The sequence below is a fragment of the Mastomys coucha genome, unplaced genomic scaffold, assembly GCF_008632895.1.
Source record: "Mastomys coucha isolate ucsf_1 unplaced genomic scaffold, UCSF_Mcou_1 pScaffold23, whole genome shotgun sequence".
NCBI lineage: Eukaryota > Metazoa > Chordata > Mammalia > Rodentia > Muridae > Mastomys > Mastomys coucha.
In genome coordinates this window covers 51,829,402-51,844,730 of record NW_022196906.1, presented here as the reverse complement: position 1 = coordinate 51,844,730, position 15,329 = coordinate 51,829,402, and the positions used below count along the sequence as shown (strand labels likewise).

At 42.5% G+C, this 15,329-nt stretch overlaps 1 protein-coding gene across 1 annotated transcript; it reads right to left on the bottom strand.

The window, feature by feature from the left end:
• Positions 1-2,450: 2,450 nt before the first annotated feature.
• LOC116071976 (cytochrome c oxidase subunit 5A, mitochondrial) lies at positions 2,451-13,677 on the bottom strand. Its single transcript, XM_031343137.1, has 5 exons — positions 13,469-13,677; positions 6,145-6,261; positions 4,488-4,609; positions 3,264-3,386; positions 2,451-2,596 (listed from the first exon to the last, which is right to left on the bottom strand). The coding sequence occupies exons 1-4, from the start codon at positions 13,554-13,556 to the stop codon at positions 3,273-3,275; spliced, it is 441 nt and encodes a 146-aa protein (XP_031198997.1). The 5' UTR covers positions 13,557-13,677; the 3' UTR covers positions 2,451-2,596; positions 3,264-3,272.
• Positions 13,678-15,329: the final 1,652 nt, after the last annotated feature.

Below are 15,329 nucleotides of genomic sequence, written 5' to 3'. Positions count from 1 at the left end.
TTTTTTTTTTGCTAAACAATTTTTAAAAGAAAGTGTGCATGCACACACAGTGTGAAAGAGTAACTTCCAAGATTTGGGGTCTCCTACTATGTAGCTGTGGAAATTGAACTCAGTTCATCATGCTTCAGAGCAAGCACCCTGGCCCACTGAGCCATCTTGCTGGCCTGAAAGCATACATTTTTCAAAGTTGATTCAAAATATGTGGAGTTGGGGGTGAAGGCTATTTATGGGGCAAAAGTCAGGAGCTGGTAGTAGGTGGGAATTTATAAAACTACCCTACCTCAGTTAATGAATGGTCTACAACAGCAGTGTTCAACCTGTGGCTCATGACACCAGCCCCCCCAGGTGTCAAATGACCCTTTCATGTGGGTTGCCTAAGACCATTTGAAACCAGATATTTACAATTCATAACAGAGGCAAAATTGCAGTTATTAAGTAGCAATTAAAGTAACTTCATAGCTGGGCAGTGGTGGCACACTCCTCTTCTCACCAAGTCAACCTTTAGCCTATTTTATACTCCAAGGGCCTTCCATGGTAAACATCTCTTGCAGCTGCAAACTTTAAATTCTTCCCATTAGTTTCACTCTTGTCACCGGCCAATGGCTCAGCTCAGCCTCCCTTCCTGCCTCTGCTTTCCTTCCTGTTTGTACCGGACATGCCAACATGTTGTCAGTGTTGGCATGTCCGGTACAGGAGACATTCAAAGTCTGTAGCATGAAGACCATTACAGCATTACCTTATATACAAGTATATTATACATCATGGTACATAGATGGGAACGCTGTTTTCATCCATGGCCACGAGAAAACAGACCATTTTAATAAGTTTGTGTTCTTCTATATTAAGAGCCTGGACAGGTTCGGTGGTACACACCTATAATTCTAGCAATTGGGAAGTAGAGGCAGGAGGATTAGGAGGCTTCAAGAAAAAAAATCCTTTCTTCCCGCTCCAGTGGTAAAAAGGCCAAACATGACAGTTAAGTAAAGTTATCTTTGGGGTCTAGGATTAACAACACCCTACCCAATTCTTGAGGCTTTAACTAAAATGGTACTTCCTTTAATGCCTTTTATGTTTATAGTACCTGAATGTATGTTCACAGAACTTTTAAATTTGCTATATTGGGGAGTTGTTTAATATTTCTTAATGTTTCTTCCCACAAACACAGGATCCTCTAAGGACAGGACATCGGCATGAGTCCCTGGGATGAATCATCTAAATAATATCTGGAGGAAACGAAAAAGCAACAGCATGGGTTTATTTTACAATAATAATAATTCTTTTTCTTCTCTTCTTTTTTTTTTGGTTTTTTTGAGACAGGGTTTTCTCTGTATAGCCCTGGCTGTCTGGAAATTGTTCTATAGACCAGGCTGACCTCAAACTCAGAGGTCCACCTGCTTCTGCTTCCCAAATGCTGAGAAAAAGGTCCGTGCCATCACCACCTGGCCAATTCTTCTTTTTTACTTACATATTTATTTTATGTATATGAGTACACTGTCGCTGTCTTCAGATACACCAGAAGAGGGCATCATATCCCATTACAGATGGTTGTGAGCCAACATGTGGTTGCTGGGAATTGAACTCAGGACCTCTGGAAAAGCAGTCAGTGCTCTTAACTGCTAAGCCATTTCACCAGTTCCCCAATTCTACTTCTTAACCAGGGAATGAGAGGATTTCTGGTAGGGGATCACATTTTATTACAAGTGAGAGTAAAACTGGATCATAGTAGGTTTCAATGGTTGAACATGTTGATGTTGAACACTGTTTGATGAACACTTTAAGAATAAAAATCAGGGCCGGGCGGTGGTGGCGCACGCCTTTAATCCCAGCACTTGGGAGGCAGAGGCAGGCAGATCTCTGAGTTCAAGGCCAGCCTGGTCTACAGAGTGAGTTCCAGGACAGCCAAGGCTACACAGAGAAACCCTGTCTCAAAAAAACAAAAAACAAACAAACAAATCAGACTTACTAAAACTCCCGGCATATCTTGAGAACACAAGGCATCTACATTTCAACTTAATACTGTTTTCCTGTTATAGTAATACAGCTGTACTGTTGTCACCCTGACCTATAAGCAGAAAGCAGTGAGATACTTTCCAGTATTATGGAGCTCCTGAAGTAAGACAGGGATGTTTTCTTAGTTCTTTCAAGGAAGGGGTAAACCCATTTCTCTAGTCTTTAACCACATGCCTGCAAACCAATCACAGCAAAGGCAAATACTCCGATGTCTACGCTAACAAGGAGCTGCTGAGAGCAGGCAGAGAAGAGCCGGCTGCTGCACAGCACATTCTCCAGATCACCTTGCTGACTGTCTCTAAGACTTTTTCTATGTAGCCCTGGCTGGCTTCAAACTCAAGAGATCCACCTGTCTGCCACCCTAGTGCTGGGATTAGGGGTGTGCCACTATGCCCAGCTCAGCCTCTGCTTCTCAATGCAAACAATGGCACAATACCTAATTTCAGTTCAAACTCATTTCCCTTTATTAAAGTCCAAGTTACTATTACATGGTTTGATACTCAAAGGAAAATTTGTTCAAATAAAACATTTCCAGGCAACTGTTTCAATCAAGTAGCAATAGCAGTTAAGTCCTTGGGAAGCCCATCTGCAGAGAGAGAGAGAGAAAAAAAAGCACAGAATTAGCCAATAAAGTGCTAAAATGAAGATATTTTATTTAAAATGACCTTTGGCACTATAGCCCCAGGAAATCACCTCCACTCTGGAGCACTTTCTGCTTTTAATACTGCCCCAATCAATTTACAAGGGTCTGACTTTGCAGCCTCTTCTCTTTTTTTTTTTTTCTGTTTTTCGAGACAAGGTTTCTCTGTGTAGCCCTGGCTGTCCTGGAACTCAGTCTGTAGACCAGCCTGGCCTCGAACTCAGAAATCCACCTGCCTCTGCCTCCCAAGTGCTGGGGTTAAAGGTGTGTGCCACCACTGCTGGGTGCCTCTTCATCATTTACACCACTGGTACTTAGCCTTTTTTTCCTAATCAGAAAAGTTTAAAGCTAGGGAATCCTAGCAGTCAGAACAACATAGACAGTCAGGATAGTAATTTCAGAGCTGATCAAGATGGCTGAGCAGGTCAAAGCCACTTGCTGCCCAGCAGACAACCTGAGATGAACCCCAGAATCCACACTGTAGGAGAAAGCTGACTCATACAAAATGTCTTCTCAATTCCACATAGTTGCCGTGGCACAAACACACACACATAAAGACAGGGCAGTGCTGCCATCAACCACCACTCTGAACTGCCAGGGACATGCTACTTACCAAAGGAGTTTACACTTTGTCAAGGCCCAGTTCCTCCGGAGTGGAGATTCCCAATTCATTTAAAGTTGGTCTAAGTTCCTGGATGACATAGGGGTAGATTTCCTTATGAGGTCCTGCTTTGTCCTGTGGTAATGAGAATAGTCTCTGTTAACAAATGAATCACATTTGTAGGGCTGGGGTTAGACCTCAGTTGGTAGAAGCCCACCAGCTGTTCAAGAGGCCTTTTAGTTGGGTCTCAGAACCACAACCCAGGTGTGAACTCCTGTAATTCTAGCACTGCAGAAGTGGAGATAGGAGGATGAGAAGCTCAAGGTGGTCATGACAGAATTTTGAAAAGATAATTAAACATGCCCGTCAAACATCAGAAGAATTAACACAAGGAAAGTTTTAACTTGCTTCCAATTTAAAGGCCTAACTCAATTAACTACCAGTGCTGAGTGGGTTGATAGCTTACAGAATCCTTAATTATCCTAGTCAATACAGTTAAGGTATTGTAAATTTCCCCTTACAAACCTAAAAAAAATTTATTTAAATCTTAATATATATATATTTTAAAGATTTATTTATTTTTATATGCATTGGTGTTTTGCCTGCAAGCATGTCTGTGTAAGGGTGCAGATACCCTGGAACTGGAGTTAAAGAAAGTTGTGAGCTGTCATGTGGTGTCTGGGAATTAAACCCAGGTCCTTTGGAAGAGCAGATAATATTCATATTTTATCTATTTTTTATCTATTCTATTTATTTTTTAAAAAATTTTATGTGCATTGGTGTTTTGCCTGGATGTCTGTGTGAGGGCATCCTTGGATCCCATGGAACTGGAGTTATGTACAGTTGTGAGCTGCCACATGGGTATTGGGAGGAGCACCCAGTTAAGAGCGCCAGCAGCTCTTAGCAATTGAGCCATCTCTCCGACACTTAAAAAAAAAAAAGAAAAGAAAAGAAAAGAAAGACAGGCTCTCACTATACTGTAGCCCTGGTTGTCCTGAATTTACTATGTAGATACGGATGACCTCAAATTCAGAGACCACCTGCTTCTGACTACCAGTTTAAAACTCCCAAGTGTTGGAATTGAGGTATGCCTAGATCCTTAAACTTTTTTATACACTATGTTCTTTCATGGATAACCACACTTAAAAGGACATTGCATGCTGAAGTCAGACCAGTGTCAATAAGTGATATGGCCCACCTATTCTGAAACAACGTTAGCATCATTATTTTACTGACCTTAACAACCTCCAAGATGCGAACAGCACTAGCAAAATCATTTAACCGTCTACATGCCCGCAAAGCAGCATCAATGATTTTCGGCTCAGGAACCAGATCATAGCCAACAAGTGTATTCATCCCTGTCAAGTTAAAAAAAAAAAGGTTGACATTATCCTGAAATATCCTTCTTCATACACTAAAATTTAGTTTATCTATCTACTTACTTTCCATGGCTTAGCTCTCTATATTCTTACTGAATCATGGACATGTGAGCTCATCTGTTTGGGCCACTATTATCTGTAAAATGAGACTCTATCTGTAACAAACTAGTATGAACACAGTGAATGTTCCACAAAGAATTAGCAGAATTATGCAACAGTCCTGAGATTAAAGGAAAAGCCCTGGAGCTTTCGCTTACATGCTTAACTGTTAATACGATATAGGAATTTTGAATGCTTTAAAGTAAACAGTGTTGAAAAACCATCTAAAAACAACCAGAAGAATGCCTAAGGAGAGATAATGAGGCCCAAATGATGACATTAAGAAGACATTATAAGGGCTGGCGAGATGGCTCAGCGGGTAAGAGCACTGACTGCTCTTCTGAAGGTCCTGAGTTCAAATCCCAGCAACCACATGGTGGCTTACAACCATCCCTAATGAGATCTGACTCCCCCTTCTGGTGTGTCTACATAATAATAAATAAATCTTTAAAAAAAAAAAAAGAAGACATTATAAGCCGGGCAGTGGAGGCGCATGCCTTTAATCCCAGCACTTGGTAGGCAGAGACAGGCGGATTTCTAAGTTCGAGGCCAGCCTGGTCTACAGAGTGAGTTCCAGGACAGCCAGGGCTACACAGAGAAACCCTGTCTCGAAAAACCAAAAAAGAAGACATTATAGAGAAGCATTAGTGTAAAGACTCATAAAACATTCAACCAGAAAATGCCTGGGCATGATTACTTTTTTGTCTGTACAAAATGACACATCACGAAAATTGAAAACTTGACGAAAATGCAGAATTGCTGTTCTTTTCACACATCAGTAAGATCTCTAGGTTTTTAAGTAAGAACTTCCCCAGCTGCAGCAAGATAGGGCCATTACATTCTGGCAGAGAAGTTAAAAACATTTGGGATGCTTGCTTTTATTATTGTAAAATATTTAAAGACTACATCGGAGAACCAATCATATCCATAGCCATATTGCCACAGATTCTTGATCTGAGATTACTTATATAGTACACTTACAATTAATGACTAGTTAACATTAGTGCTACTTGTTCCTACTCAAATGACTGCTCATCTAAATTATCCGAAAGGCACAAAAGTAGTAACTCTGGTGTTAAACCAGGGCAGAGAACAGCCTCTCACAACAGAGTTCTCTGGCTCAAATGTCAATAGTGCATGTGTTCCCTCTTTCTTCCCAGTTCTGGGGACCAGACACAAAACCCATGCATGCTAGGCAAGAGCTCTATCACTGACTATTATACTCCAGACCTGCTGTCTAGTTTTAAACTCACACTTTATAGGAAACATTATAGAAGTTGCAGGCTTTTCTATCTGCAAGCTGTGTGACAGTCACCAACTCATACAATGTGTTTTCAAACTAGTTGCTTTCAATAAAATAGTGGAAATAGTTCGTGTTTACCCATGCAAACATGATGCATCTATGTTCCAATTACCTTTACGCAATTCCCAGGCATCGATGTCTGGCTTGTTGAAATACGTCACCCAGCGAGCATCAAACTCCTCATCTGTCTCGTGTGACCCATGAGAATAGCAGCGAATGGAACAGACAGCTACAAAGGAAAAGAGCATTGACTTTAGTAGTGTTAGACCATTCTGAACTGTAAATGCTATATCCTGTCCTTAATGCAGTCACTGGCAGGGAGAAGAGCAGAGAACAGCACAAGGGGACAAAAATGTACAGAGTGTCTGACACATGCTGTCTAGTGTCTAGTAACTTGTCTTTCTGTTCATTTTTGAGACAGAGTTTGCTATATTGCCTGGACTGATTTCAAGGTTAGCCTTCACTATTAAGTGAATTCTAAGTACAATCTGGGCTACAGAGTGATACTGCCTCAAAAAGCAAGAAAACAAATCTTAAATATTAATCAAAGTAAAACAAATAGTATTATATATCTAGGTGTGATGACACATCCCTATAATCCCAACATTCTGGAAATTTAAGCAAGAGTGAGCTCGGCCTGGGCTGCTTAGCAAAAACCCTGCCTCAAGCAATTGCCACACAAACCTAAAGATCCAAATAAAGGCAGAAAGGTAAGAGCCAATGAAATTGTCCTCTGACCTCCATATGCATATTATAGCATACATACATCTGCAGCCACACTCAACAGTAAGTTTTAATTATGTGTTTGTGTGAATGTTTGTGCATGGGTATATTCACATGAATGCAGGTACCCCCTGGAAGTCAGAGGTACTGGATGCTACAGAACTGGAGTTAAAGACCCTGTGTGTCTTCTGATCTGACTGCTGGGAACTGAACTGAGTTCCTAAGAACACTGAGTTCTCTTAACCAATTGAGCCATCTCTTCAGCTCCTAATATGCACTTTAACCTTAATATGATGACTGAGAGAAAAGGAGAAAACTAGAAGCAGACAAAAACACCCAAACTATTTTAGGAGAAGGAATATACAATCAAATAAAGAATTCTCCCTTGACAAACACCATTTACATCATGAACAAAATACCAGCCCTGAGCCCCAGAAGATCATAGGCTAAGTTCCAATTCTCAGAGATAAATTTTCTCCACAACCTTGGCTCCAAACAAATTGGAACACGTATATGAATGTGATGAATGTGTCTGAATTTCTCTGACAAGGAAAAAGGTCTCTAGACCTAAATGTATCTGACATTTAAACTTAATCAAAACTTCATGTATATTCAGTATCTTAGAAGACTAACACATTTTACATACCACAAAGCAAAGACTGCACTAACCCTCTATCTCATGGTTACCTAGAAGTCCTAAGCTACCTTTTTCAAAAAGCTATCCAGAGTATTTAAAGTGCAAATATAAACTAGCATAACCACTTTCAAACTGCTTAGTGATTTCTTTTTTTGTTTTGTTTTTTGTTTTTCGAGACAGGGTTTCTCTGGATCACCCTGGCTATCCTGGAACTCACTCTGTAGACCAGGCTGGCCTCGAACTCAGAAATCCACCTGCCACTGCCTCCCAAGTGCTGGGATTAAAGGCATGCACCACTGCCAGGCATAGCAATACCTAGTTCCAAAAATAACAATAACAAACAAAATCAAAGCAAACAAACAAAAGGAAAAACCCCACTGGGTACACACACACACACACACACACACACACACACACACACACACACACACACACACACACACACACCCCTGTTCTACAACAGCAAAAACCAGACTATGTTCCACAAAGTTGAAATTATATATGGGTAGTAATGAGTAGAACTTACTCTTAGTTGATGACCTGTCCCTTAGTCACCCCTCCCACAAATAAGGCAGTGAAGACAGATCTCTTAGTGTATTGAAGGCTAGCCTGAACCCTCCATCCTCCCTACTCATCTTAACCTTCCAAAAGCTGGAATCAGGTCCAGCTCTTTCTCCCACGCATAACTAATACTTCGTTTTCAGAGACATTTACAGATAACAACCCCCCAACACCATTATTTCACTTCCTAAGTGGGTTTCCTTGTGGCACATGCCCACATATGAGTGTTTTGAGACAGGGTCTTATGGCTTGAAAAAACTTTCTGTGTATGTTCAGGATGACCCTGAATGTTCCTGCCTCCACCTTCCAGATTACTGGAAAGTGCACTACTCTGCCTGGCTGGAATTAAAAATTTCTGGCAATTATTCAATGCTTTGATATAACCTAAGGGCATCAGAGGAGGAAGAGGGGGAAAAAAGAAGTCTGAAAATGTGAATGTTTCAAAACAGTTACTACTTCTGGGCCAGGATGTAGTTTAGTTGGCTAAATGCTTACCTAGACTGTAGAGAGTCCTGGGGCATAGTGACTCAGATCTATAAACCAGCACCTGAGAAGCAGAAGCAGCTCAGAAATTCAGTCATCTTCTGCTACACAACTAAGCCAGCCCAGGCTCCCCTTACTCAGCCACCCAAAAGGATATTTCTAACATTGCTTTTAGCATTTGCTTAGAAAAAGCCAACACTATGAATTTAGAAAAATAAAGTAAGGGGCTCAATATTTTCTGTTCACATTTGGTTAAATCAGATAGTTTTTCTGCTTGATAATCAGGCCAAAAGGCCCCAATAATAGTCCCTTTGGCAGTGGTAATTCTAGAAATAAGGAACAAAAGCAAATGATATGCAGAGTGCATTAACAAGTTTGGCACCAGGGTTATTGAGGATGCAAAGTTTAAGACCAGACACGAACCTCAAGGACATTAGGTTAAGTACTAGCACAAATACAAAGCAGGCCGGGCGATGGTGGCGCACGCCTTTAATCCCAGCACTTGGTAGTCAGAGGCAGGCGGATTTCTGAGACCAGATTTCTGGTCTACAGAGTGCATTCCAGGACAGCCAGAGCTACACAGAAAAACTCTGTCTCCAAAAACCAAAAACCAAAAACCAAAAAAAAAAAAAAAAAAAAAAAAAAAAAAAAAAAAAAAAAGGCAATACAAAGTGCTACTTAAGCCCACAGCATTTTACCAAAAGATGAAGAAAACAAAAACTCAATTTCTATTCTTCAGGGTCTTTCAAGCTCTCAGGGTAAGGATGCCAGGATTTCCTAATTTCAAGGGCTGACCATGACTAGAGTTTTACTTAAAACATTAACTTAGGAGTTTAAGGTCATCCTGAGATTCAAGGCCAGCCTGAGTTACATGATACCCTGCCCATGAATGAATGAATGAATGAATGAATGAATGAATGAATGGAAGAAAGAAAGAAAGGAAGGAAGGAAGGAACATATCAGGAGCTAGAAAAATGTCTCAGCAGAGTCTGGATATCTAGGCCCACATAAAATGCTGGGTGTGCATGCTGTCCCAAATATAATTCTGCTCCCAGAAGGCAGAGGATCCCCAGAGCAAACTGGCTAGGGAAACTAATCCTACAAGAAAGCTTAAGAGAGCTACAGAGTAGCTACAGAGTAGCTCAACCTATGGTCTTGACCCTGTTGGTCCCATATCAGATATCTTGCATACCAGATACATACATTACAATTCACAACAGTAGCAAAAATATAGTTATAAAGTAGCAATGAAATAATTCTTTGGCTGGGATTACCACAACATGAGGAACTATGTTAAAGGGTTGCGGCTCTAGGAAGGTTGAGAAACTGCTAACAGAGGATGTACTCCCAAACCACCCACCAGCCCCCACATCCCTTCCTTTTACTGGAACAGGGTTTCAACTCTGTACACCACACTAACCTGATCTTCTTATTGGCTTCTTCAGCCTCCTTAGCTGTAAACCACCATGTCCTATTCCTGTTCTTCCTCTTCCCCTCTTCCCCCTTGGCTGTACTGTTAGTTACTCTGTAGACCAGGCTAGACTGGAACTCAAAAATCTGCCCACCTCTTAGGTACTAGGACTACACCCTGCTTGCCTTTTTCACTTTCAATTACAAAAATGATCTCATACCAATAACAAATCTCAACCTAAAAATGAAGTGAACCACAATAAACCAGGTATATTTGGAAGATTTCTGCCAACCATGAACCAAATATAGGGCACGTGGACTTGACTTGTCAAGCCTAGGTATGTAATAGGCTATAAGCTATCCAGTGACAGAACTGATTAATGTGCAGGAGGTACCTACCAGTCTCCATTTTATTATTTAGCAAGGCATGACCATATTAAGTCTTTGTGTCAGGCAAGAGTTGCATTATCAAATGTAAACCTCAGAGCTACCAAAAACATTATTTTAACTTTAGAAAGGCTTAAGATCAATAAGTATACAAGGTCACACAGCTAAAAAGGAAAAGACACCATTTGCAATCAATACTGCCCCCTTGTGGAAGTATTTAGGTATAAAGGAGAACCACCTAAAAGCCTTTGTTTCTGAATTGCACACCAGGGGGGTGAATAGAAAACCTCAAGAGATAAACCTAGACAAGAACTTTAGTCTATAGTTTGTTTAAATAACAATAAACCTTTGCCATTTTCTGAACCTCCTTTAAAAAAAAAAAAGAAAGAAATTTTCCCTGTTGTATAACAAACTCCCAAAGTTCAATGCTCCCCAAAAAAGAGAAATAAAAAAGCAGAAATTTCCCTTTAAAAAAAAATTCTTAGTCGGGTAATGATGCATGCCTTTAATCCCAGTGCTTGGAGGCAGAGGCAAGGAGATCTCTATGAGTTCGAAGCCAGCCTGGTCAACAGAGTGGTTCCAAGGACAGCCAAGAGTATACAGAGAAAGAGTGTGTGTGTGTACACAAGCATGCACACCAATTTCAGAGTGTGTGGTGCTATGCCTATAATCCCAGGACCCAGGAGGCAGAGGCAGAAGGGCTGCTACAAATTTGAGGCCAGGATGAATCACACAGTAAATTTCAGGCAGGACCCCAACTCTAAAGTCAAAAGTAGCTGGGCAGTGATTGCGCACGCCTTTAATCCCAGCACTTGGGAGGCAGAGGTAGGCGGATTTCTGAGTTCCAGGACAGCCAGGGCTACATAGAGAAACCCTGTCTCAAAAAAACAAACAAACAAAAAAGTCAAAAATAAAAAATCATCTGAGATGTTGTTCATCTATATGAAAAAAATAGCATTTGTTGCCATAGCAAACAAGACACCAAAAAGCATCAGGATAACTCAAATTTAACTGAGAAAGAGAAAATAGCTCCATCACTAACGAAAAGGTCAGTTTCCTAAATGTACAGTTTCTTCTGTAAAATATGACCATCTCCTTGGTTCCTCTTTTATTTTATTTTTTATGTATGTTTTGCCTGCATGGGTGTATGGACATTTTATGGGGTACACACACAGGTCAGAAGAGGTGTTGGATCCTCTGGATGTGGGTGCTAGGAATCCAACCTGGGTCCCTTATTCTTAACCCATGACCCCCACACTCCCTAGGTTTCCTTTTCCTAAATGCATTCCAAAGCTGAGTGTGTGGCACACACCTGTAATCATTCTAGAGGTGGGGGCAGGAGGATGATCATGAGTCAACTACATAGTTGCTTGAGTGCAACCTTCACTTTCTATCTAAGACCCTATCTAACCTCTTCCCACCAAAAAAAATCCTAAACTCCCCACATTTGACTCTTTTGTTGCTAATATAATACAATATATTACAAAACACAAGTTAAATGAAGCCATATATATGTATATATATACATATATATACATATGTATGTGTATGTGTGTGTGTGTGTATATATGTTTGAAGACAGAGTTTCTCTGTGTAGCCCTGGCTGTCCTGGAACTCACTCTGTAGACCAGGCTGGCCTTGAACTCAGAAAACTGCCTGCCTCTGCCTCCCAAGTGCTAGGATTAGCCAAATATATTCTTTAGGTTCAAGTAATCAAGGAAACAATTTTGGAGTGTCTGAGGCCCTTCTTTGTGTGTGTCTCACTATGTAGCCATGGCTGCTAGACTAGAACACAAGAGATCCACTGAGTTTGTTTTTTTACTACCCTGTGAGTGCTGGGACACCATACTGGCTATTTTTATATCTACACATGAACTTCATCAAACACTAACATCGCTGGGCGGTAGTGGCGCACACCTTTAATCCCAGCACTTGGGAGACAGAGGCAGGCAGATTTCTGAGTTCGAGGCCAGTCTGGTCTACAGAGTGAGTTCCAGGACAGCCAGGGCTACACAGAGAAACCCCTGTCTCGAAAAAGCAAAACAAAACAACAAAACAAGCAAGCAAACAAACAAAAAACCCCAAAACCACTAACACAGACCAAGATCCAAGCACAACTACTCTAATTGAAAGTACAATGCTTGTGCTGGGTGTGGTGCCTCCCAACCTTAATCCCTGCACTAGGGAGGCACGAGGAAGGCATTAAGTTCCTGGCTAGCCTTTAGTACCATTTTGAGTTCTAGTCCAGTCTGGGCTCTAAAATAAAATAATCCCATTTCTTTTAAGTGGACGCCGGCCTGATTTACCAAACAAAACCAAAAATAAGATAGATGTACAGTACTAGTGGAGAAGCTCTGAGAACACACTAAGTGGCAGAGCAGTTATCTAGCAATGCCAGTCCCTTGGTTCCTCCTCTACACTGTTGGTGAACAATGTCGGACACAAAAATCTCCAGATCACACAGAAGGGGAAACAAGCAATAAAACTTAATACTTCATAAGCCAGCACTGAAGCTTCTCATTTTAAATGGGTGGAGGGGGAAATCCACGAAGCTTTCCCATGTTTGTAACCCAGTATTCCTGGGTATTTGGTACCCAATTTTGTAAACGTTAACACTCTTAACATTAATATCTGTCAACGTTCAGGCTCTTAGAAACCACCACATGTTTAAGTTAACTATTTTAAACCCGGGACTAGAACGTGGCTCAACAGTCCTTAAACGTGGCCGTACCCAGTTATGAAGGTGACACACAAAATGCCAGCAGAGAATTGCCTGATTAGGACTAAAAGGGTATTGTGTCCCACTGGGGAATCGAATTGTGTTCTAGGAAACGCAGAGGCAGGCGGGCGGCGCGCCCGGAGGCTCAATGTCACCTTCGCCAAGACGCTGTAGGCCGGCGGGGGCCACTCCCGGTCAGGTGGCTGCGGGGTCAGCGCAGGGAACGGTCACGGCCCAGAAACTGAAAGGAAGTGCTGAGCCCTGTCCTCAGCGACCCCGGCAGGTCCTCACACCTGACCCTGCCGCGGATCCGCCGTCAGGAAGTGGCGGGAGGGAGGCCCGGAGGAGTCTCCCACATAACTCCGGACGGCCGCGGACGCACTCCGGTCACCGGGCTCCACCGCCGGCTCGCAGGGCAAAGGCTAGGCCGCCAGGGAGCCTGCCCTCGAGTGGCGGCGGGAGCCCAGGTCACAGCAAGGACACGCGGGCGAGGGCTGTGGCGGGCGCGGGCCTTACCGGCGGCGGGGCTGGGAGGCGAGACGGGGTGCAGGAGGCCCCGGGCGGCCGCGGCTGCGGTACAGCGACGGAGGGCAGCGGCGAGCATGACAGCGACCGCAGCTCACTGGCTGAGGCTGAAGAGAAGCCGGTGTGAGCTCGCGGGCAATACAGCAGTTCGTGGGGGCCGGACTCACGCAGCGACGCACGCTGGGCGGAGCATAAGGCCGGCCCACTGCGGAGCTCGCGCCTACGGAAGCGGGTGGGGCACCATGCGGCCGCCGGCGGCTACGGCGGCCGTCGAGGACAAACCACGCCTGCGCCGTGCCGTTGCTGGTCCGATGACCCGGGTGAACATACTGAACATTCCTGCGTGGGAGGAAAGGCAGAGTGAGCCATGGACAATGTGGATTTGGAATCGCCAACGGAGGAGACGATCACAGTTTGGAATTGTGGCGATAATAACGACAAACTATAATAAGAATAACGGCTTTGCCCCCGCGTTTTGGCGTATGCTATAATCCCAACCCTCTACAGGTTAAGGATTGGGAGTTTCAGGCTCTCCTATGCAACCTGAATCTCAGAAAAAAAAAATTTTTTTTTCATACTGGGAGTAGTGACTCAAGACAATAATCTCCTCACTTTGGAGGCAGAGGCAGAAGGAAAGGGGATTCAAGGACAGCCTAGGTCACATGATCTCCCCCACTCCCCAAAGCCCAATTATTTAATTTTACACATAAGGAAACCGACTCAAAAATTACGTTGTTTAGGGTCTAGGAAGATAGATGGCTTAGTGGATAAAGTGCTTTCTGTGGCTCAGTAGTTAATAGTTTATTAACCTTCAGCGCTATCACTGGACTCAAGTTTACTTCACAGGAGATGGCTCCCAACTGCCTGTAACTCCTGCTCCAAGGGTATCTGACACCCTCTTCTGGACACCACAGGTGCCCACATGTTGTGCTATGTACTCACAGACATACATATAAATAAACTTTGCAAATGAAATGAATACATGAATGAATAATGAGAAAAGAAAAAAATGAAGAAATGTAACTTGATTGAAGGAGTATGAATCCATGAATTGGCTTGTCTAAATTCTTGACTTCTCTGCACCAAGTCTGGGATATATGTTAGTTACTTTAATTTTATTTTTTGATACAAGGTGTGGTAGTTTGAATAAGAATGGCTCCTTAAGTCATATATTTGAATGCTTGGTCATCAGAGAGTGGTACTACTTTGAGAGGGATTAGAAGGTGTGGCCTTATTGGAAGAAGTGTGCCATTAGGGGTGGGCTTTGGGGTTTCAAAAACCCATGCAAGGTTCAGAGTCTCTCTCTTCCTGCTACCTTCAATTGTAGAACTCTCAGCCATGCTTTCTGCCCTGATTATAATGGACACTAATCTCTAAAACTGTAAGCCAGCCCCAGTTAAATGCTTTCTTTTATAAGAGTTGCTGTTGTCTTTCCACAGCAGTAGAACACCAAGGTTTCATGGTAGCCCTGCCTGGCCTTGAACTCACAGAGTCCTGTCTGCTTCTGCCTCCTGAATGCTGGGATTAAAGGAGCTGGCTCACCGCCCTTAGTTACTTTTTCATTGATACAACAAAATATGTGACAGAAACAATTTAATGAAGAAAGTGGGTTTGTTGGTTTGTTGTTGCTTGTTTGTTTTGTATAAAAGGGCCAGGGATGTAGCTCAGGGGTGGAGTACTTGTTTAGAATGATTTAACTCACAAACTGTAACACTTACCCTTTTAAAGATACAGACTCAGTTGATGTTCAGTATAGCCATTGCGCCACACCATTGGTGTAACCAGCACAACTTTCTAGTTCTAGAACTTTCATCAGCCCAGAAATATCAGTCCAAGAATGGTTATCCCCACC

Bases quoted from the DNA above. Each gene is read 5' to 3' on its own strand.
- LOC116071976 (XM_031343137.1), bottom strand. From the start codon at position 13,556: ATGCTCGCCGCTGCCCTCCGTCGCTGTACCGCAGCCGCGGCCGCCCGG. The intron at 6,262-13,468 runs GTAAGGCCCGCG...TTTCCTTTGTAG, and splicing joins GCCTCCCAGCCCCGCCGCCG to CTGTCTGTTCCATTCGCTGC. The intron at 3,387-4,487 runs GTCAGTAAAATA...TCATTACCACAG, and splicing joins GCATCTTGGAGGTTGTTAAG to GACAAAGCAGGACCTCATAA.